At 34.4% G+C, this 21,859-nt stretch overlaps 1 protein-coding gene and 1 pseudogene across 1 annotated transcript; one reads left to right on the top strand and one right to left on the bottom strand.

The window, feature by feature from the left end:
• Positions 1 to 273: 273 nt before the first annotated feature.
• On the bottom strand, positions 274 to 19,587 carry LOC107625463 (DNA-directed RNA polymerase I subunit 1). Its single transcript, XM_088503481.1, has 21 exons — positions 19,396 to 19,587; positions 19,148 to 19,317; positions 17,988 to 18,147; positions 17,627 to 17,911; positions 16,310 to 16,519; positions 16,023 to 16,193; positions 15,327 to 15,486; positions 14,789 to 14,973; positions 13,766 to 14,029; positions 12,956 to 13,044; positions 12,652 to 12,799; positions 12,176 to 12,394; positions 10,783 to 11,103; positions 10,549 to 10,693; positions 4,863 to 5,071; positions 4,324 to 4,526; positions 3,515 to 3,713; positions 3,146 to 3,408; positions 2,520 to 2,660; positions 1,580 to 2,384; positions 274 to 1,126 (listed from the first exon to the last, which is right to left on the bottom strand). The coding sequence occupies exons 1-21, from the start codon at positions 19,411 to 19,413 to the stop codon at positions 530 to 532; spliced, it is 4,962 nt and encodes a 1,653-aa protein (XP_088359607.1). The 5' UTR covers positions 19,414 to 19,587; the 3' UTR covers positions 274 to 529.
• Positions 5,135 to 9,894, top strand: LOC148574834 (uncharacterized; annotated as a pseudogene).
• Positions 19,588 to 21,859: the final 2,272 nt, after the last annotated feature.

Genomic DNA, 21,859 nt, shown 5'->3' with positions numbered 1-21,859 from the left:
TTCTTTCACACAATTTATAAAGAAAAATAAAATAATAAAAATATAATTATAAAAAATTAATAAAAACAATTAAAAAAACAGATAAGTTATATCCTACTAGTGTCTTTCCAGGTCTCTTGCAAAGAACACTAGAACAGATACATTAGAATACAATATCCATGTTCATATCTCACTTTGCTAAACATAATTTTGTATTCCTCTCTCGGTGAAACAAACACAACCTTACATAACTCAAGACACAATAAATAAATATATAATATTAATAAAGAACATGAGTAAATCCACATTTTAAAAATATATCGTTAAACGTAGATATTATACATAAAAAATCGCATTATACATAGTTATTGATGGAAATGGGAATGACATTTCAAAGCATTATACTACTGCCTCCAAACAAACTACTACTCAACCAGAGAAAAATGTGCCTGTAAAAATTTGTAAACAATGAATTGTACAAGGTGTCAAAATTTGCCAGATTTTCTAGGCATGAATCAACCAGAGATCTAGGAGTAACATAGCAACGATCTTATATTTCCAGTTTCTGTAACAAGTCATGGCAACCGGTTCCCATCTTCACAGGCAAACCAAGACAAATTCTAGAAGACGGAGTGTCCAAGGTGTCAACCAGGCCATGAGAAGATGCTTCGACGATGAACTTGGAGGCCGTCTCAAAGCACATCTTGAGGAAAGGGGAAGTAGAGAATGCTATGCCCCCGGATCTGCTCATCGGACGATACTTACCAGCGAAAGTCATGAAATCGGCGATAAGCATCAAGTGCCGGATGTCTACGGATATCCCATAAGACTTGAAGACGTTTTTAACTTCCCTGATGATGGTCTCTCTGCCTGCTTCCACACCATAAGTCTTTAACATAGCATGAACATCATTGGAATAAATGTACCTTAAATCAAGATGATCTTCTAAGTCCCAAAATGTTTGAAAATTCACACCAGAAGTTTGAAGTGCTGCTATTTTTTCCAATTCGGCGGCAGGGATATCTTCCCTTGTACGGTGATCTTCGCCGTAGTAGATTACTCCACTTTCTTTGCATGTAACAGCCTTACATTGGCCAACCTTTCCATACTTCTGGATGCAAACCTTATTGGCTGTTTTCTGAGCAATCTGCATAAAATTAATTCAAAAATAAGTGAGCCTTTTTATGTTTGAAAGCAATGAGAAGGTAGAGAGATAACATACACTCATTTGTTAACCATCACTTGTCAACCAAACGAAGGTTACCATCTTCCCTCAACATCATTCATGCATTAATGTCTCTACAATATTTGCATGTCTAAGCTCAAATAACAATTTGACAAAATCTACAGCATATGCATCTTTTCTATAAAATTACCATAGCACCTTGCTAATATTTCCTAGTTGCAAGGGAATCAAACCTAGAATTGCAGAGCATACTGCATACAAGACTAGAATAACTACGTTGCTCTTTAGGCATAACCAAGGTAGAGAAATCAAGATTTACGTAAAATCCTAACAAGATTTATATCATAAAATCATCCAACCTAGTAGAAATTTGTAAAATCAGTTAACTCATTAAAATCAAAGAAATTAGTATACCTGAGCCAATAAAATATGTGGTTCGTGAGTAAATTGGAAGTGGATCTCAAAATGCATCCCTTTTGCTTCCACAAAAATTGATCTGTCATATTTCTTTCTTATTGGTCCAGATTTTTTCTTCTCTTTTTCACCACTAGATTTGGGCTTAGATTTCCGATCAATTTTTTCAGGAGGTGAGACATCCCCATCAGGCTCTGCCAGGTCTTCAAGTCCTTGAGAACCACGGGCATCAAGTTTGATGTTCTTATCATCCTCGTTATCACTTCCACCATAATCACCATCAGATACTTCTGATAACTCATTATCACGTGTCTCATCTTCAGGATCATCTTCATAATCAACCTCATCAGTAACTTGCTGTTTTCTCTTCTGTGCTTCAAAACCAAGATCCTCATCCCCTTCTGTGTCATCAGCCCCACCATCGTCATCGTCATCATCATTACTCCGGCCTTTCTTTGCAGTATCTGTTTCATTGCCGTCTACATCATCTGAGCTATTTGTGGTGGATTTCTCTGTCTTAAAATCTTTAATGCCACCAATTTTGGAAAGCAGTGCCACATGATTCTCAATGGCATCCTCCAACTCCCTCACAAAGAGAACTCTTAGTGTGTCCTCCCAATCTTCAACTGTTATATCCGTGTATTTCGGATAGTGTTTAGGTTTATATAGCTTCATCACAAGTTTATATACTCTGTAAATCTGACCATTACAAACAACTACTGGTACAACAGACACTTCCATACTTTCAATAATGTCAGCTACAGTTATTCTCTTCAACTTATCGGAAAGACAAATCGCATCTTCCCTGCAAGCAACAACTATGTCAAACATATGTATTGTAGTTTGTATAAGTATCTACACATAGAGAAAGCAAGGGGTGTTCAGAAACAAAACTACAAACAAATAGATTAGAGAACAGAAAGCAATGCCAGCATCTCACATTGATTTGCCAGGTCTCAAGGGGCATGTCATAAATGGAGTCAGTATATTTTCTGAGGCATTCATCACGATCTCTTGCAGACGCGGAATTCCAAGAGTCACATTCATTTCCCCTCGACCAGCAAGATGAAAAGTATTCAAGCTGCAGAATAAAAATGCAAAAAAATAAATAACAAGCACTGTTTACACCTTAAGTTTTGAAAAATAGTAGCTGGTAAAAGAACAGATGTACAGTTCCAATCCCACTAGCTCCCCTATGAGGCATAAAATTTAAATGTTTAACTTGTGAAGTTTTACTCTCTTAACATTTTACTGCAGTGAAAAACAGTAAACCAGCTTTTGATTACAAACTCCATACGCAAGTATAAAGCAGTTATTCTTATTAGTTCAGGCTATGATTTCAAAGATCCAGCAATTTATATGAAAAATAGTTCAAATTAAGCATATGCTGGGCATTGTCGAAGTACTATCTGCCACGTTAATAAAAATTGTTCCTTCCAAATTGCCATAAATTATCTGGTCATTTTACTTTAAATACAAAAAAAAAAAAAAAAAAAAAAAAAAAAAGCAACAACAAGGCTCATCAAGAAGCAGCCAAATATTCTCCCAGAAAAAATAGGGTCTTACGTCATTTGTGTTGCTGGTTCCCCGACAGATTGAGAGGCTAAAACACCAACTGCCTCTCCTGGTTGCGCAAGGCTTGACACATACTTGTGCTCCATCAACTTCAAGAAATCTGATCGTTTCAATGAACTACGATTTCTCTTCTTTGAAGAAAAATTACAAATGAAGTTTTCAGCTTTTCCTTCAAGAGCATCAGGCAACTTGCTAATATAAGGACTGGATCTGTCAAGCTCACGGCAACAGTTGCTGTAAACCAGTTCATTATTCTGAAATTGGCACAATAAACAAAATATAAACAACATACAAATTGCATGCATTGTTTAGGATTTTCAAAAAAATAACAATAATAGCAGTAAAAAAGCAAGTCCATACAGTCGACAAGGCTTCAAATTTGGTAATAAAGCTTGTTTGATGGACATCTACGCCATCTTCTCCATAACGAAATTGAATAACTGAACCATCAGAATCACGAACAGTGTGATCATAACTAACTTTGAGACACTCAAGATTTTTCATTAGACATCTTTGCAGGTAACCACTCCGAGAAGTTTTAACTGCAGTATCAACCAACCTGAGCAGCAAACATTCATTTGTTAAGACAACCATACTGTAATCGAAGAAATAAACCTTACATGTGAAATACTATCAAATTATTTATCCAAAATATGAATTGAAAGATTTTCCATTAGGGAAAGTGTTGTGGAGTGAAGAGAATGGTTCAGACAGCTTTGAAAAGAACATAAGCAAATGAGCAATGAGATGCATGTCAGCAGCTAATCAACGTGCACATTATAAAGTTGAAATGTAATCACATGCATAGAACATGCATTCCCAAGTTCAAGTCACTTATATACCAATACATCTAAGCAAATGTCACTCAGATTAAATTTAAACTCACTTAAAATTATTTTCTTTTTTACATCTTTTTTTTTAGTATATTCATAAAGCTGAAATGATAATGTGATTTGCAACGTGTATACGTTACCACGTATTAAGTGACATTATAACTTTTACTTGACAATACAGACAAGCATATAAGCATATAAGTATATATTATATATCAGTGACTTCTTGACAATACACACAAGCAAACACCAATACACAACACTAACAACCATACACGTAACAATAAAACATTCAAAACAAACTGCTATCATGTTCAGTCCATAAGCTTTTTTTACCCTTCACGCCCTGCCATGCAATGAAAGTAATATTCCTGTGGACGAAGGGCTGTGAGAAAACGATCAATAATGAACCCTCCTGCTCTAGGGGAACAATCCCAGGGAGGAAAGCTTGGCAAAGTCTTTCCAGAAACCATGCGTGGAACTCGTTTTCCTTCCAACTCTTGCTGGCCTAAATGAGAAGATATCTGCTGGAAATTGACCTGTTTCAAAACAATATGAATCAACTTAATATTTTTAAATGGTTAAATGCCATCAAATATATCAACAAGACTTGTATCAATTGGAAAATACTAAAAAGTATACAGAGAATAAAGTGATATTTAACACTGAAAAAACAATCAGACTAACTAGTTCTACATCATCAACTGAAAAAAGCAAATGCCAGACTAGCAAAACTTGATTACTTTGTAAAAGAATCCATCCAAAATAGTTGCAAAAGCAAATTCATTGTATCTATGCCATTCTGTATCCTAACCTGCTAAAATCTAACATAGCAGTGTAACACAGACAAATTAACATCACAACAGTATACTTACCATACTACCCTTGGCTCCAGATGTGGTCATAAGAGAAATCCAATTTTTCCCAGAAGGTTTCCATATACCTTCGGATAATAGCTCCTTTAAAACTCCTGAGCTTGTTTTGGAGTTAAGACTGCTTATCATCTTCCGATCCAAGTATGTTAAGGCTGCATCTCCATTACTGCGTATTTTTTTCTCAATATTCAACTGCAGTGTGGTTGGGTCTGAAATAACAAATATGCCACAAGTCACAGATTTTACATAGGAAAACTAACTGCACTAAGTAAATGTCAAGTAGCATAGGTATGCTGAACTATAAGTTGGATGCATGGACAATGTTGACTCGATCAAATCAAAATCAGATCCATTATTTATTTCATGAATCTTTTCTGTAAATAGAATTAATTATAATATCTTTTCCAATTTTAGTTTAACTTATTTTTAGGGATTTTATGATTAGAAATCTTTCCTTATTTTAGGCTAGTATATTTCCCATTTTCTAGTTATTTCTATTTCTGTAAATCCTCTATAAAGAGATGATTTCCTGTACATTTGAATATACATAATATTCAGACACTTCAAGTTGGTATCAGAGCAGAATCTCTGCACTGTGCCTCTGATTTATAGATATAGCTGACAGTTCCTCAGTCATTAATCATGAACAAAAGGAGAATACCACTCCTACTCCATCAGATTTAAAATCTGAGCAGCGGGTACTAGTTAGTGGTGACTCCCATTCAGTTCAGATCACCACATTTCGACTCAATGGGTCAAACTACCTTAGGTGGTCTCAATCAGTTCAGATGTACATTCGTGGAAGAGGAAAAATTGGATATCTCACCGGTGAGCGAAGCTAGCCTAACGTCACTGACACAATATAATGTGTGAGATACCGAAAATTCCATGGTGATGACATGACTGGTGAACTCAATGGAGGAGGATATCAGCAGTAACTATATGTACTATACCACTGCCAAAGAATTGTGGGATAGTGTCAAGGAGATGTACTCTGATCTTGGGAATAAATCCCAAATTTATGAACTTACTCTAAAAGCTAGAGAAATTCAACAAGGGAGTGACAACGTCACCAAATATTTCCACACATTGAAGCGGGTGTGGCAGGACCTTGACCACTTCAATAACTACAAGTGGATTTCAGCCGCTGATGCCAAACACCACCAACAAACAGTGGAAGAATGGAGGATATTTCAATTTCTTGCAGGCCTCAATGCGGAGCTAGATAAAGTTCGTGGCAGAATTATTGGAAGAGCAATCCTACCCTCAATTGGAGAAGTTTTTGCTGAGGTTAGAAGAGAAGAAACTCGTAGAGCTGTGATGATGGGAAAAGGCAAGACTGAACAGACTTTGGAGTCTAATGCACTCTTAGTGGCACCTGCTGCACTTAAAAGTTCATCAAATCAGAAGCATCCCTCCAATTTTTGGTGTGACCACTGCAATAAACCTCGTCACACTCGAGAAACCTGCTGGAAGATTCATGGGAAACCAGCACATCTTAAAAGCAGCAAATCTGCTCCCAAAATACGTGCTACCCCAACTGCTCATGAGGCTGAAAGTTCATCCTTGAGTAAGGAACAGGTTGAGCAGCTCGTAAGGCTGTTAAATTACAGTTCTTTATCTAGTACTCCTAGTGGTTCTTTGGCTCAAACAGGTAATTTTAGTATTCCTATGTCCCTTAACTGCACCTCAAACTTGAATGCACCATGGATTGTCGATTCAGGTGCATCTGACCATATGACCAGCCTCTCTCCTTTATTTAAAACATATTCTCCTTCTTTTAAAAATGAGAAAATTAGAATTGCTGATGGTAGTTTTTCATCCATTGCTGGAAAAGGTACCATTAAGTTGTCCAAAAACATTGACCTAAGAAATGTCCTACATGTACCAAAGCTTTCCTGTAATCTTCTTTCTATTAGTAAAATCTGCAAGGATTCCAATTGTGCTGTGACATTCTTTGACACTCATGGTATTTTTCAGGATCGGACTTCGGGGAAGATGATTGGCAGTGCTAAGATGATGGACGGGCTCTATCATTTTGAGGATATTTCGGAAGATAAAGTAGCTCAAGGATTTAGTGGTATTAGTTCTATGCCTATAAAGGACCAAATAATGCTCTGGCACAATAGACTAGGACACCCTAATTTTCCATATCTCAAACATTTGTTTCCAAGTTTGTTTAAGAATATTGATTCTTCCTTACTTAAATGTGAAAGTTGTATTCGTGCAAAGAGTTATAGAATTCTTTATTACTCTCAACCTTATCATGTATCTAAACCTTTTCAATTGATTCATAGTGATGTATGGGGTCCATCGAAAATAACAACTCAATTTGGTAAGAAATGGTTTGTGACTTTTATCGATGACCACACGAGACTATGTTGGATCTATCTCATGCATGAAAAATCTGAGGTTTCTAAAATTTTTCAGTATTTTTCAAAATTGGTAGAAACTCAATTTGACACAAAAATTTCAATATTAAGAAGTGATAATTGTACTGAATTCTTTAACAAAAATCTTGGTGAATTTCTTCAAAAAAAAGGTATTCAACATCAATCTACATGCCCCAATACACCCCAACAAAATGGCATTGCTGAAAGGAAGAATAAACATCTTCTTGAAGTAGCACGTGACATTATGTTTGAGGGTAATGTTCCAAAGTATTTATGGGGAGATGCTGTCCTAACAGCAGCCTATCTCATAAATCGAATGCCTACGCGTGTGTTAAATTACTGCACACCGTTGGATATTTTCAAAAAGAATTTTCTAGCATATAGGTTGCATTCTGATTTACCTTTAAAAGTATTTGGTTGTACTGTATTTTTGCATACACATTCCCCCCGAAGTAAACTTGATCCAAGGGCTGAAAAATGCATCTTTATTGGCTATTCCCCAAGTCAAAAGGGTTATAAATGTTTCAATCCACACACAAGGAAATGTCATGTAAGCATGGATGTTACTTTTTTGGAACATGAAACATTTTTTCAGAAAAAATTTCTTCAGGGGGAGTGTTTAAGTGAAGGAAATTTTTTGCATGAACCTTTACCCACTCCTATCTTACATATTGAGGATACAACTTTCACTGATCAAACAAATTCTAAAATAATTACCAAAAAAGATGTGGAAATCAATTCTGAAATTGTGCCAGAATTAGTTGGAACACAAACAGAAAAAGAAATACCACAATCAGAAAAGGAGCTTCGATGTTATGTTCGAAAATATCCCAAGAAGAATAGAGACCAGCCCATCATCTCTGCACCAACCCAATCTGAAAACCCGGAAGACGGCCCAACTATAGTACCTGAGGATCTTCCAGGTAAATCTGATATTGCTATTTCTAATAATAATTTGCCAATAGCCCTTAGGAAAGAAACCAGAACCTGCACAAAAAAGGTACTCAAAACCAGCACCAACCATCCTATTTCCAATTATGTCTCTTACCAAAATCTCTCTCAAAAACATCGAGCTTTTACTTCTAAAATTACAAATCTGTTTGAGCCTAGGAATATAGAGGAAGCACTAGATGATCCCAATTGGAAATTAGCAGTGATGGAAGAGTGGCATGCACTCAAGAAGAATGAAATTTGGGAGATTGTAGATCTTCCACAGAATACAAAATTGGTTGGCTGCAGGTGGGTTTTCAACATCAAGTGCAATGCTGATGGAAGCATAGAGAGGTATAAGGCTAGGTTAGTAGCTAGGGGATTTACACAAACCTATGTAGATTATCGAGAGACATTTGCTCCAGTTGCTAAACTCAACCCTGTGCGGATTCTTATCTCTTGCTGCGAATTACAATTGGCCTTTACATCAATTGGAGGTAAAGAATGCTTTCTTGAATGGGGAGCTAGAGGAAGAGGTGTTCATGAAACTTCCACCTGGATTTGAGGCTGAACTAGGGAGGAATAAAGTGTGCAAACTAAAGAAATCTCTCTATGGATTGAAACAATCCCCAAGAGCTTGGTTTGAACGACTTGGAATGGTGGTGAAGGGACTTGGTTATACTCAAAGCCAAGCTGACCATACACTTTTCTATAAACATTCAGCGGTTAATAAAATTGCCATCTTAATTGTATATGTGGATGACATTATTCTGACAGGTGATGATAGCTTGGAGCTAAAAGACTTGAAAGAAAAGCTTGCTAAAGCTTTTGAAATCAAAGAACTTGGCTCATTAAAATACTTCATTGGAATTGAATTTGCAAGGTCTAAGGAAGGCATTCTTATGAACCAACGAAAGTACATCATAGATCTTTTAAAAGAGACAGGATTACTTGGTTGTAAAGCTGCTGAAACACCTATAGAGCCTAACTTAAAATTGAAGCCAGCTGAACCAGAAAGTGTAATGGACAAAGGGAGATATCAGCGCTTAGTGGGGAGGCTAATCTATTTATCCCATACATGTCCGGATATAGCCTTTGCTGTGAGCATGGTAAGCCAGTTTATGCATTCACCTGGCCGAGAACACATGGATGCTGTCTTTAGAATCCTAAGGTACTTGAAGGGGTCGCCTGAGAAAGGGTTACTCTACAAAAACTATGGACATCTTCAAGTAGAAACCTATACAGATGCAGATTGGGCTGAGAATGTCATGGATAGAAGGTCAACATCTGGGTATTGCACCTTTGTTGGAGGAAACCTGGTTAGTTGGAGGAGTAAAAAGCAGTGTGTTGTGGCACAAAGTAGTGCAGAAGCTGAGTTTAGAGCAGTGGCTCATGGAATATGTGAAGCACTATGGGTAGAGAAAATCCTACAAGAACTAAAGGTTCCCATTTCTCCACCAATGAGGTTGTATTGTGACAACAAATCTGCAATTTCTATTGCCCATAATCCAGTTCTGCATGATAGAACTAAACATGTTGAAGTTGACAAGCATTTTATAAAGGAAAAGATTGAGAGAGGACAGATTTGTATCCCATATGTTCCGACCACTGAACAATTGGCAGATGTTCTAACTAAAGGTTTATCCAAGAAAACCTTTGATAGCATAATAAGCAAGCTGTCAATGAAGGATATCTTCAAGCCAGCTTGAAGGGGAGTGTTGACTAGATCAAATCAAAATCAAATCCATTGACTAAATCAAATCAAAATCAGATCCATAATTTATTTCATGAATCTTTTCTGTAAATAGAATTAATTATAATATCCTTTCCAGTTTTAGTTTAGCTTATTTTTAGGGATTTTATGATTGGAAATCTTTCCTTATTTTAGGCTAGTATATTTCCCATTTTCTAGTTATTTCTATTTCTGTAAATCCTCTATAAAGAGATGATTTCCTATACATTTGAATATACATAATATTCAGACACTTCAAGTGACAATTATATATTTGACCAATATATATATATATGGTAGCGTAGAAGAAATGCATACCAAAATTTTATTTGGTTTGAAATATGCTTTAACCGGAGTATCTATGAAACAATACTAGCTATAGATTCTGTGTGCTCAGGAAAAACATCCATATTAGATAGGAGAAATTAATTATCTTAGGATAGTAGAGTTACTACCAAAGTTTACTTAGTATTCTATTTTCACATCATAAGTCATTTAATAAATTAGATAGGAGTCATATATAAGTAGAACATAGAAAGCTAGCAAATTAAGCAATGTTACTACATCAGGAAATGGTATTTTATTTTATAATCATATGGTTTGCAGCAGAAACCAAATTTAAGAATATTACCTATATTATCACCTTCCATGACTCCGACAAATTCCCGATGAACAATGTCACCAATTTCCTCGCAGCTTTTGAGTTGATTCATTCTTTCACCATCCTTTCTTTCTGTTATCAGTAGATCATCAACTCCACATGTGAACCCGTGCATCTGAAAAACAGAAAAATATAATAGAATATTGAGGATAGATAAATCAATAAAATAACCCAAGATTATATATTAACTCATTGGCAGCTAACCTGCAAGAAGTTTGTGAATAAACGACTAAACGCTGAAAGAAGGTTTCCCGCAATGTTTGAGCCATAAAGTTCTTGTACTGTATGTACTATACCATAGTCACCAAATTGAGCCTTATCAACCACGCCGCACACCAAATCATTTCTATATATCAACAATTTATCCTCATCAGGCTCGACCTTCATCTTACTTGACTTCTCAGTGGTTCGTCCTTTAGTGTTTCCGTTTCGAGTCTTGAAAAAATTAGCTGGTATTTTCGCATTCTTCTCAACTGTAAATGGTGGGGAACCTCTAGTGACATAGTATAACAATGCACTAATGACCTGCAATATAGCAGAAACTAAATTCACTTACAAAAATTAAGGTCCTAATATAAAGAAGCAAATCTTGAATCATAGCTCAGTAGAAAAGTAATGGTATGTAGCACACAATCCAGTTTTTCACATACTAAGAAATCAAAACTACCAAGAAAGAACAGAATTGACAAAACGAAAAGGATCCAGAAAATTTATCAAGAAAATAATTGTTAGATATTAGATAAACATCCAGCAATATCTCCATAGTATCTTTAGAATAGAATAAGTATCTTAGATCTCTAAGAATAATTTATCTATTTCTTTATAGTTCATGATTTCTCTATATTAAATTAATAGAGTATGATATTAGCACTCGTCATAAAATAGCTGATGTATCTTCTGAATCGCAGCATCTTACATCGAATTCAGCCGCGCATTCACTCCTCTCCTGTTATTCTATCCTCGAAATTTCAATATAGTATCTGAGCAGCAGCACCTTCCAAATCATGTCCCATCACTATTCTATTTCCAAGTTAACCAGAACTTCAGACTCTTAATAATATGACAACTTTCATCCTACTATTACCGTAAGTTGACCAGAATTTGATGCTCTATTTAAATAATATGCCAAATTTCATCCTAGTATTACTGTAGCCAATCATGTCTTACAGATCTTTTGTTCACAATCACAACTGTTATTTCTCTCTCTCTCTCTAGTGGGTCTAATGTACCACAACACTACAGCATGCCCTTAAATCACATCACCATCAATATTCTTCAACACAGCACCCGGAGCTACTCCTTAGAAACTACCCAAATTTTCTTCTCTTTTTTTTTGTGACAAAACCTGCTACCACACTTATAATCATTTTTGCATTCCCTGATCATCTACAGACAAAAATCACATCTAGTTTCCTTCCTGCATTTTGTGACTTTTGATATTTGATTAAATCTGTCTATCAATACAACATGTTCTATGGAGTACTTATGGAGGAGAAAGGCTAAAGGAATTTTTAATGACATTCTTTCCAATGCCAAGGATAAGAGGCCCTTCATATAATAGCAAAAAAGCCAAAAAACGAACCAAATGATAGTATACCTGCTTTCCTGTCCAAAGGGGCTCTGGCTTCCATATGGCTGGAGGAAACAAAAACATTTCACTCTCGGAAGTTGATGTGAAAACTTTCTGCCCAGGTTTTGCATAGAAAGATCCCACCATAGGCATGGATACACCAGAACTGTAGAGAAGTTGATTGAATGCTTCACAGCTTAAAAATGTATCCTTTTTTGTTAGAAGGGCAGCACTTACAATATGATCCTGGAAATTTATTTAAAAGGCAGAGAGAAAAAATTCAGTATATAATAATAATAATAATAATAATAATAATAATAATAATAATAATAATAAAGGCTGTCTATGCAGTTAACATGTTAATTATTTATGCAAATAGAGGGGTGAGGATCAGATTGCTTCCAATCCGTTTAGCAATTCATGCAGTGTGCATGTAATTCTTCAATCCATAATGTTGGGATCTTCATTAAACTGCCACCTTTCTAAATTATTTATGCAAATACCTGAATCAAGGCTCTTATTGGATCACCACTGGTAGGCTTCACATATTGGTTGTTGGCATTTACAATATTGTAAGCTTCAGCACGGGAAATTTCATCTTGTGGAAAATGCACATTAATCTCGTCACCGTCAAAATCAGCATTGTAAGTACTGAAATAATAAGGAATCGAGGGAAAAGTTATTGACTGCATCAAAGTAAATTCTAAGGATACTTATTCATTTGAGTTATCAGAGAGTCAAAATGTACCCAATAATAATAATTTATTCCACAAGCACACCAAGCTTAAGCCTAAAATAAAATATTACCTACAGTTCGCATAGTGCATACGCACTGTTTTCTCCCCCTTCAGAACACGAACTATATGCGCCATTATACTAGGTTTATGAAGTGTAGGCTGCAACGGAATATATAGTTCAATTCAAACCAGAAGGTAAACACTGGCAATGTTTATATCACATCTCTGATCAATATTGTCTTCACAAACCAGCATATTTACCAAGTCATGGAATCAGAACAATTATGGTTAACTTAAAATTGAATATAGTTAAATATACCCAATTAGCAGTTCTAAATAGTATATGATAATATTCAATCACCATACATCGGGTGTAATTATTTGATTTTCTTTTCTTGTATGATTAAAAGAAAAGAATTTCCAATTAGGGGAATAAAATACATTAACATTATAAGGCTTGGTTTGGTAAAACTTTTTGAAGATGTGTTTGTGCTTTCGAAAAGCACAAGATCCTCGTTTTGTCTTTTAAAAGATATGGGTACTTTTGAAAGCACCTAAAGTGAAACTTTTTAAAGTTGGCTTGTGCTTATCAACATCAAAAATCTAATATAACTTCATATATTAGTAAATTTCCAAATTAACTCTTACATTTATATCTATTGTGGTATTTTTAAATTTTACCAAACACAATGGTTGTTATTTGTGCTTATTGAAAATCATTTTTAATTTATTTACTAAATATAAATGTTACAACTTTTAGAAAGCTATATTTTAAAAGCTAGCTTTGATAAGCTACCTTTAAAAAGTAAAAGTTTTACCAAACCAAACTTAAATGTGCTAACAAAACACCATATAATAAGATTATAAGATAATGAAGTACCTGTCTGTTGACAAGCACAACATCACCATCCTTCAAGTGGCGATACACAATTTTTCCTTCAAATTCTTGATCGCATATCTTTCCATTATGCATGATAACCCCTCTTGATGATGGTAATTTCCTTGATGTCAAAGCAAGCAACTTCCCTTTTGGTGGAAGCTTTACTATTGATGATTTATCGCCATAATGTGTGGCACCTGGATGGATTTCTGGACCATTAAGAATAGCATTCCTTAACTTCATTACATTCCAAGGAGTAACTCTCTGTACGTTACCAAGGGCAGAAAACAAAATGAGATACTCAGAGCTTAGATGATGTGACTTTCCATAGCTAGTAGTTTCGTATTCCATGCAACTTATCAAGGGAAAAAAACATAATGACATACTCATCTTTGAAGATGTGATTTTTCATAGCCAGTGATATCATCAAGTTATCAAGGGCAGAAAACAAAATGACATACTCGTCTTAGAAGATGTGATTTTCCATAGTTAGTAATATCACATTCCATGCACAGTCCAAACATAAACTTAGACATCGGAAATCATCAATGCTATCAACTGCTTATCAACATTCAGTCATTTACAATATCCTACAGATTGTTTGATTTCCTTAATAAACCCTAAACATTTCACTTCACAATAGAGAAATTTCCCATCCTATGTTCCTAATTCTCTGATATAATAAGGAGGCCAAGATTTCACACTTCAATGTACAAATTATTTGCAGCAGAATACTTATTTTTCAATTTTGTATAGTTTTCTTCAAATTACATAGGCTGCATCAGATAAAAAGTGATTTGTCTATAAAATAACTGCATGTAAATAGCATAGACAGAAAATTAACTAAATAAAGATGCAATGTCAATACCAGAATATATTAGCTTTTATTAGATCTGTAAGTAAATGTTTTGAAGGTATGAAATATGCAGAATGCTAAACTGAACAGACAAAATTCTTAACAGAAATGCAAATGAAGAACATAACTTACATGCATATTGGGTAATACAAAATTATAATTCTCACCTCAGGATATGTTAACCTTAGAGCAAAATATGGGGGAATCCCAATTTCATTCACTGCTAAATAAGGATCCGGTGATATGACAGAGCGGCATGCAAAATTAACCCTCTTTCCCATCATTTTCTGGCGGAAGAGGCCTTCCTTCTTCTCCAACAACTGAATAATTCCATTACTTGCATCTCTTTGGCCTAGACCAATCAAGAAGTAATAGAAAATCATGTGTAACCATCAATAGCAAGAGAAATAAAAATATTTACATATTGACATGTTTATGAAGTAATCCACATTCAGCATAGCCTGGTACAAACTACCAAGGACTGCACCCTTCATTTCAGTCACATAATGTAGTCATGTTGGGTATTACCATATATTGTGCACATATTGTTCTTTGTCCTCTTTAAATATTCACGAGAAAAAGAAGAGAGTGCTCAACAGACATTTTATCACAAAGAAATTTATAAAATATATTACTCAACTACACCCAGGTCTGCATGTTACTACTAAAAAAAGAAAACAAAACAAAACCAGCATAAATTCTCACCAGAAGTGCTACTGTTAAAGAGCACATTTACAGATTGCTGAAGTTCCATCCACCTGGCTAAAACCATCGAGGGATCCTTCTTGTTTAGATGGGCATCCCCTAATCTTATGTTAGACTGCAGAATCTTACTCAACAAAACAGTATGAGCATGCTCCGATACCTACAAACACAATTGCCCAAGTCAATAAGGTGAATGTAGAATAAAAAAGATAGTCAAGTATTCACAAAACAATGAAAGGACTAAAAAGTAGTTATACTTTGAATGTCAGCAATTTACAAGCCTCATCCCACTAAATGAGATTAGCTACATTGAAAGGGTAAGTGTGTTCTTGTGATAAACCAAGAAAGAAACTGGATTTGCATTTCATCCTTATATCCTCCCTTCACATGACCTTTACATCCTGCTGGCTTCCTTTCCTAAGAATGGCCCGCATGAGTCATGATAGAATTTTCTAACAAAAAGCCTTCATATCCAATCTATATATATCTGCTAACAATTTCATAAGTACATTTTTCCTACATTTATATCCCACAACAGTTTCAAATTCAGAATACTTCCCTAAACCAATACCTTGCATTGACAAACTTTGGAAATATTCCACACTCCACAATAGAGGCAAGAACATGGAGTACAAACAAAGAAGATAGAAAAATAGTACAAATCGTTAACAGTCTTTATTTATTATTCACACTTACCATATCACCTCCTTTAGTGGGAGGGCGGAATTTGATTGGTGGAACAAAAATATTCTCAAGAAAGAACATTGAGTGCCCTGCTTTCTTTCCATATCCCTGACCTTGAATATCATTAATATAGGAACAGAGTCGAGCCTCATTTTTCCACAAAAGTTCTAACGTCATTTTAACCTGTAATTTGAATAGAATTAATATATGATTCTAAATTTTCCAACAGCATGTGAAACTTTTCAGTGTCCAGCTGACACTTTACATTGAGGTTAATTCAATATTTGGAAGAAACTAACTTGCGATGGTAACAAAGCACCAGAAAGTCGATTTTGCTCAGCAAGCTTGCAAGACAACTTGTGCCTTTTTGCATCACTTTTCTTGGTCCCAGCAGAGTTGATATCTTCTTCATATGTTGTATCCCTGTCATCGGTTATAGTCTCACTTGCCAAGATTGTATCATCAGAATTTATGACATTTGCTCTAGCATCAGCAGCTGACAGACCATCCTAGATACATTATCCAAAAACCCAAAATGGTGAAGGGTTTTGCAAGAATTAGTAAAGCATGTGGATTGTTGAAACACCCACAAGAATGAACCTGTGGAAATAACATACTGTCCTCCGGAAAGAAGAAAAAATAATAAAAAGTTGAAAATTCACCATTAAATTCTATGATTTTCTACTTCTCCTATTTAAAACTGCCAGCAACAAAAAAAAAATAGTGGGGGGAGCATGAAAGGTGCACACAGCACAATTGCAAACATGACGAATACTGTGCATAGAAAACAGAACAAATATGCATAGCAGCAAGCAGTCATTCAGAACTTGAAAAATAAACCATTATAAATTCAGAATGCATCTTTCTATCATAAGACTCGAGGATGTTAGAGCAAGCTGTTAGGGACTTGGGTATTATAGGGTGCCCAAAGTCCCACTACGGGTAGTATGGGATGCTTGACGTTGTATATAAGGAGAGTGATTCTTCCTCCTTATTAGCTAGCTTTTAAGGTGTGGTTCCCCACTTTCCTTAGATACTTAAGCAAGCTCAAAATTAAAAAGTATGGCCTAAATATGTTAAAAGACTAGAATATTAAAGCAAGCTCAAAATAAAAAGTAGCCCAAAATATTAAAGATTGTTTAAAAGAAATCAAGTGAACAGGAAACTGCAACCAAAACATACAAGGTGAAAAGAGAAATTGAGTCAAAAGAATGATAAATGCCTTCCACCAAAAAAAAAAAAGAGATAATCCGCATGTTGAGTGCATGGACACAGTGTAGAGAAAGGTATAATAATAAGAATAGGTCCTAAGTTCAACTTCAAATATTTCTTTCTGATCACAAAAAGGTTAAAATTGCACCCCCCCCCCCCAAAAAAAGAACCCTCCTTTTCCCTCAACCCATGTAGGCATTTACAATGTAGATATACAAAAGAAGAATGTGTGTGTGTGTGTGTGTGTGTGTGTGAGAGAGAGAGAGAGAGAGAGAGAGAGAGCTGTAAGAAACTCAAATCAAGCTCTGTAAATTACCAGTACTAGCATATACAAGATATAGCATTTAAATCTTTATGATACTTTAATATCAGAAAGCAATTTTAAGTGAAATTTAAGAATTTACCGTACGGAACCATCCAAAGGTTGGTTGGCTAATTTTAGGATTATTGGAACCACACTGTTGACATTTTTTAGAAGACTTCTTCAAAAACTTCTGTACAATAGAAATTGCCTCTTCGAACTGCAGCGAGGTCCAACTTTCTCCCTGCTGTTCAGAGCTACAAGACTGGCTTTTATCATCATCATCACTTTGATACATGGATTCATCTTTATTAATTGAATCCAATCTTTTTGCCCCAATGATATCCCCTTTCATAATAAGCTCCAACTGGGAACTACATTTTTCCACCTTGCAGCAACAGAAGACCATATGAATAGTGACCAACAAATGCTTAAAATCATGAGCTTATGGAGAATATATTTACCAGTTCTTTATTAGCCCTAAAATGACAGCAAGTGAAACAAGTTCTTTGTAGAATATTTCTAAGAAGACTGATCATCAAGGGGTTGTAGACAGGGGAAACAAGCTCTATACGACCAAAATGACCTGGACAAAGGTGATACAATTGACCACATGTTTTACAACTGCATCAAAGAAAAAGAGAGATCTCAATCATCCACCTCGAGAAAACTTCGTGCAATACCAATAAAATATCAAATTAAGATCTATTGATAACAGGAAATAATTTCTGCTTCAATTTGTCTCATCTCCACAGTCCACAGAGCTATATCAAAAGAACCAACTTGGCTGATTCAAAAGAGTAAGATATGAAATTTCCATCAAAATGTAAACCTGTTAGGTATCATTAACAAGAATACAAGTTTTGAAGAAGTCCTCTAAAGAAAACCAAAACTTTTCAAGAATAAAATAATTTCTTGTATGCAGACTGTAGCCGAAACAATTCAAAGGATAAAAGATAAAAAATAAATAAAAATAAACAAAGGATGAAACAAGAGAAACCAAAACTTTAAAAATATAATAATAAAATAAAATAAAACAAAAACTAATTAACCAAGAATGAAGCCTTCTCCAAAAAATAGGATTTGACAAGCATGGATGTCCAACAAAGCACCACCACTAAAACTTAAACCCAGCAAATCACTACTACTACTACTAAGCCCTCTCCAGAATAGGATTTGACAGGCATGGACGCCCAGGAAAGCACCACCACTAAACCCTAAACCCAGAAAAGCACCTAGCACCTAGTAGTAGTAGTAGTAGTAGTAGCAATAATAATAATCCATCTATACCAATATATAAAGGGTAATGGAGTACTTAGGTTGGTGTACTTGGATTGTTCTCTTTGATCTCTCACTCATATTTTCATGTCTTTCTCTTACTAAATGAAAAAAAGGAATTTTTCTTCGTATGTAGGATTTAAACCATGAAATTAAAGACCTTGTCATATTGGCTAACCTCAGGGTGATTACCATTTATTTAACACATTAACAATGACATAAATAAAAATAAAGAGCAGATTAATAGTCACTTCACTTCCCCCTAGTAGTAGTAGTAGTAATAATAATAATAATAATAATAATAATAATCAGAATATGCTTTATTAAAAAAAAAAAAAAAACATACGGCAATTTCTCTTCGGATGGACCCAAAGCTGGATCATATAAACCACCAGGAGCGGGGACACCGATAGTATCAAGCAAGTTAGCGTTTGTAATCTTGACGCGGCTGTTCTTCTTCACCTCTTCATCCGTGTAGAAACTGAACACAACCTCATCAACAGAATTCGAAGCACCCTTAAAAATAACATAGGTTAAGATTTTTAAGTGACTGTGACAAAAGTAGATAGAAAGAAAGAAGAGGTTGTGGAGTACCTCGATCGAGAGAACCATGGCTTGCCTTTTGTCGTTGCGTTAAGTGAAGAGAGAGACCAAGAGTGGAAGAGTTACGAAGGAGGTGGGAGTGAAAGTGAAACGACGACGTTTAAGTGAGAGGAATTAGTAGCAGTGTTGAAAAGAAGGAAGGGAGGGAGGCGCTGGGAAGCAGAACCTAAACAGAAAGAAGGCGGTAAAACGGAGAGCTTAAGTATGGTTAGGACTTAGGGTTCGGGTTCCGAATGGAGCAACCGAATACCCGACCCAAACTTATTTCAATGTTCTGTTCAACCGAGCACTTTAATCTATTGGTCCGAAAACTGGTCTAATTATAATAGGAAAAAAAATTACTCTCTAACTTACTATTACCAAGATTTAATTAATAATTATTAAAACAAAATTAGTATCGAAATTAGTAAAAAAATAATTAATTTCTATAATATTTAAGGAAAAAACCAAATCTTTTTTTATAGAAAGATAAATATATTTTTGTTATTTTTATTCTTTTATAAATATATTTTTTAATTATCTATTGCATTTAAATTTAATCAATATATCTTCATTTATAACAAAAAAAAATTATTACTTCAAATTTAAATATAATTAATTAATTAGTGACTAAATTGATATGTTTATTTATATATTAGTTTTAAATTAATCTATATTCAATTCATCAAAGCACAAATATTAAGAAACACTTGTATTTCTCCTTAGAACCTCTTTATAACCTCTAGAATTCAAGGGTGATTGGTTTGTGAAAACATTTTTTATTTTTTTTACTTTTTTTAAATAATTTTTATTTTTAACTTTTTACATCTTAGAAAATATAATTAATTTGAAAAAAAAATCATTTTAAACATTAAAAATAATAAAAATATATTTTTTAGTCTATTTTTTTATTTATTAATATTTTATTAGTTAATTATTAATCAAACAAATTATTTTCATAATATTTTTTTATTTTATTGAAAAAGAGACAGTCATGGTGTTTAAAAAAAATATAAAAAGAATATTTTAAAATGAAAAATATTTAAAATTAATAATTTTTAATAAAAAATAAATTATATTAATATTAAAAGATAAAGTTGAGGTATAAGCATAAAACTAATAGAGCATACAAAATAGGAGTACGGTTTAATCTAGCTTTGAAAATAAAAGGTACTATTCAAAATGGTTTTTAAAGGTTAAAAAAGAGAGAATTATATTGAATAAAAATAGTAGAATACACATGAATCTTCATATTGAATATAAATACAAATACAAATATAAATATAAATAAATTTTTATTTTTTTGTCAATTATTGTCGAATTCACTTTTTTTTGTAAATATTCTTTTTTTTCTATAAATTTTGAATTAAAGAAGAAACACACAAAAAAATACACCTGATAAAAAAATAGTCAAAACACAAAAAATATCATATTTTCATGAAATTGAAAAATACATCCTCACAGAAAAAAAAAAAAAAAAAACTTAAAAGACATTGAAGATAGGAAGATAAAGACGGAAATGAGCTTGAAATTAAAAAAAAAAGTTAATATAACAAAAAAAAATTAGAGCTCAAATTTCACATCATTTAATATTCAAATCTAACTTATAAAAATAAAATACTAAGAATTTTCGAGCACATAAAAACAAAATTTTAAAGAGCTCTTTTATTTTTGAATAGAAGAAAGATAATGGAAAAATCAATGAAAAAAAGTTAACAGTAACAGGTGTAAACCCCACTAAAATCGGTAAACTATTAGTTAATAAATTGAATTTTAATTAGAAAAGCTAAAAATGCAAAACTAATATCAAAATAGGATAGAGCTCGTCGAAACGAGAATTTTGATAACAATTTTAAAAATTTGGCCCAAAACGGATCGAAAAAGCCGAACCGGTTGAACCGGGGTCCAAACCGGACCCGTGGGTCTAACCGGACCCAAACACTTAAATGAAACAGCAGCTTCTTCTTCCTCATAAGCTGCTGCGACGCCATAACAGCAAGGGGGGGGAGAGGAGATTCCCAAACCTTCACCATTCCTTCCAACTACCATAACTTCCTCATTTGAGCTCTGATCTTATCGCCGCACCGTTCGCGGCCGCACGTCCAGCGCGTCGAGCTCTACCTTTCTATCCGAACAATTTTACTGGTAAGCCTCCTATTAGGTTTAGAATCTCTACCCCTCTTTCTTTGGTAAACTTGAAAACCTATGGTGAATCTTGTCCAATTTTTGTGTTCTAGGTTCAAGTTAGCTTCCGGAACTTGTGGGCTCTAGCTATTGAGCATATGGGTATGGTAAGAACACCCTAACCCTAGCTCAATCTTTTATTTGTAATAGAAAACTGAATTGGAACATATATATATGTATTAGGTGTAGTTTAAGTGGGTGTTTATGCATTGGAATTTAATTGGGATTACTTGGAGGTTTGTTGGTGACCAAGGCTTGTTTTGAGGTTGTTTGATTGAGCTTGGAGGGGCTG

This window comes from Arachis ipaensis, chromosome B2, assembly GCF_059453495.1.
Source record: "Arachis ipaensis isolate K30076 ecotype BB chromosome B2, ASM5945349v1, whole genome shotgun sequence".
NCBI lineage: Eukaryota > Viridiplantae > Streptophyta > Magnoliopsida > Fabales > Fabaceae > Arachis > Arachis ipaensis.
This window is presented reverse-complemented; position numbering and strand designations above follow the sequence as displayed.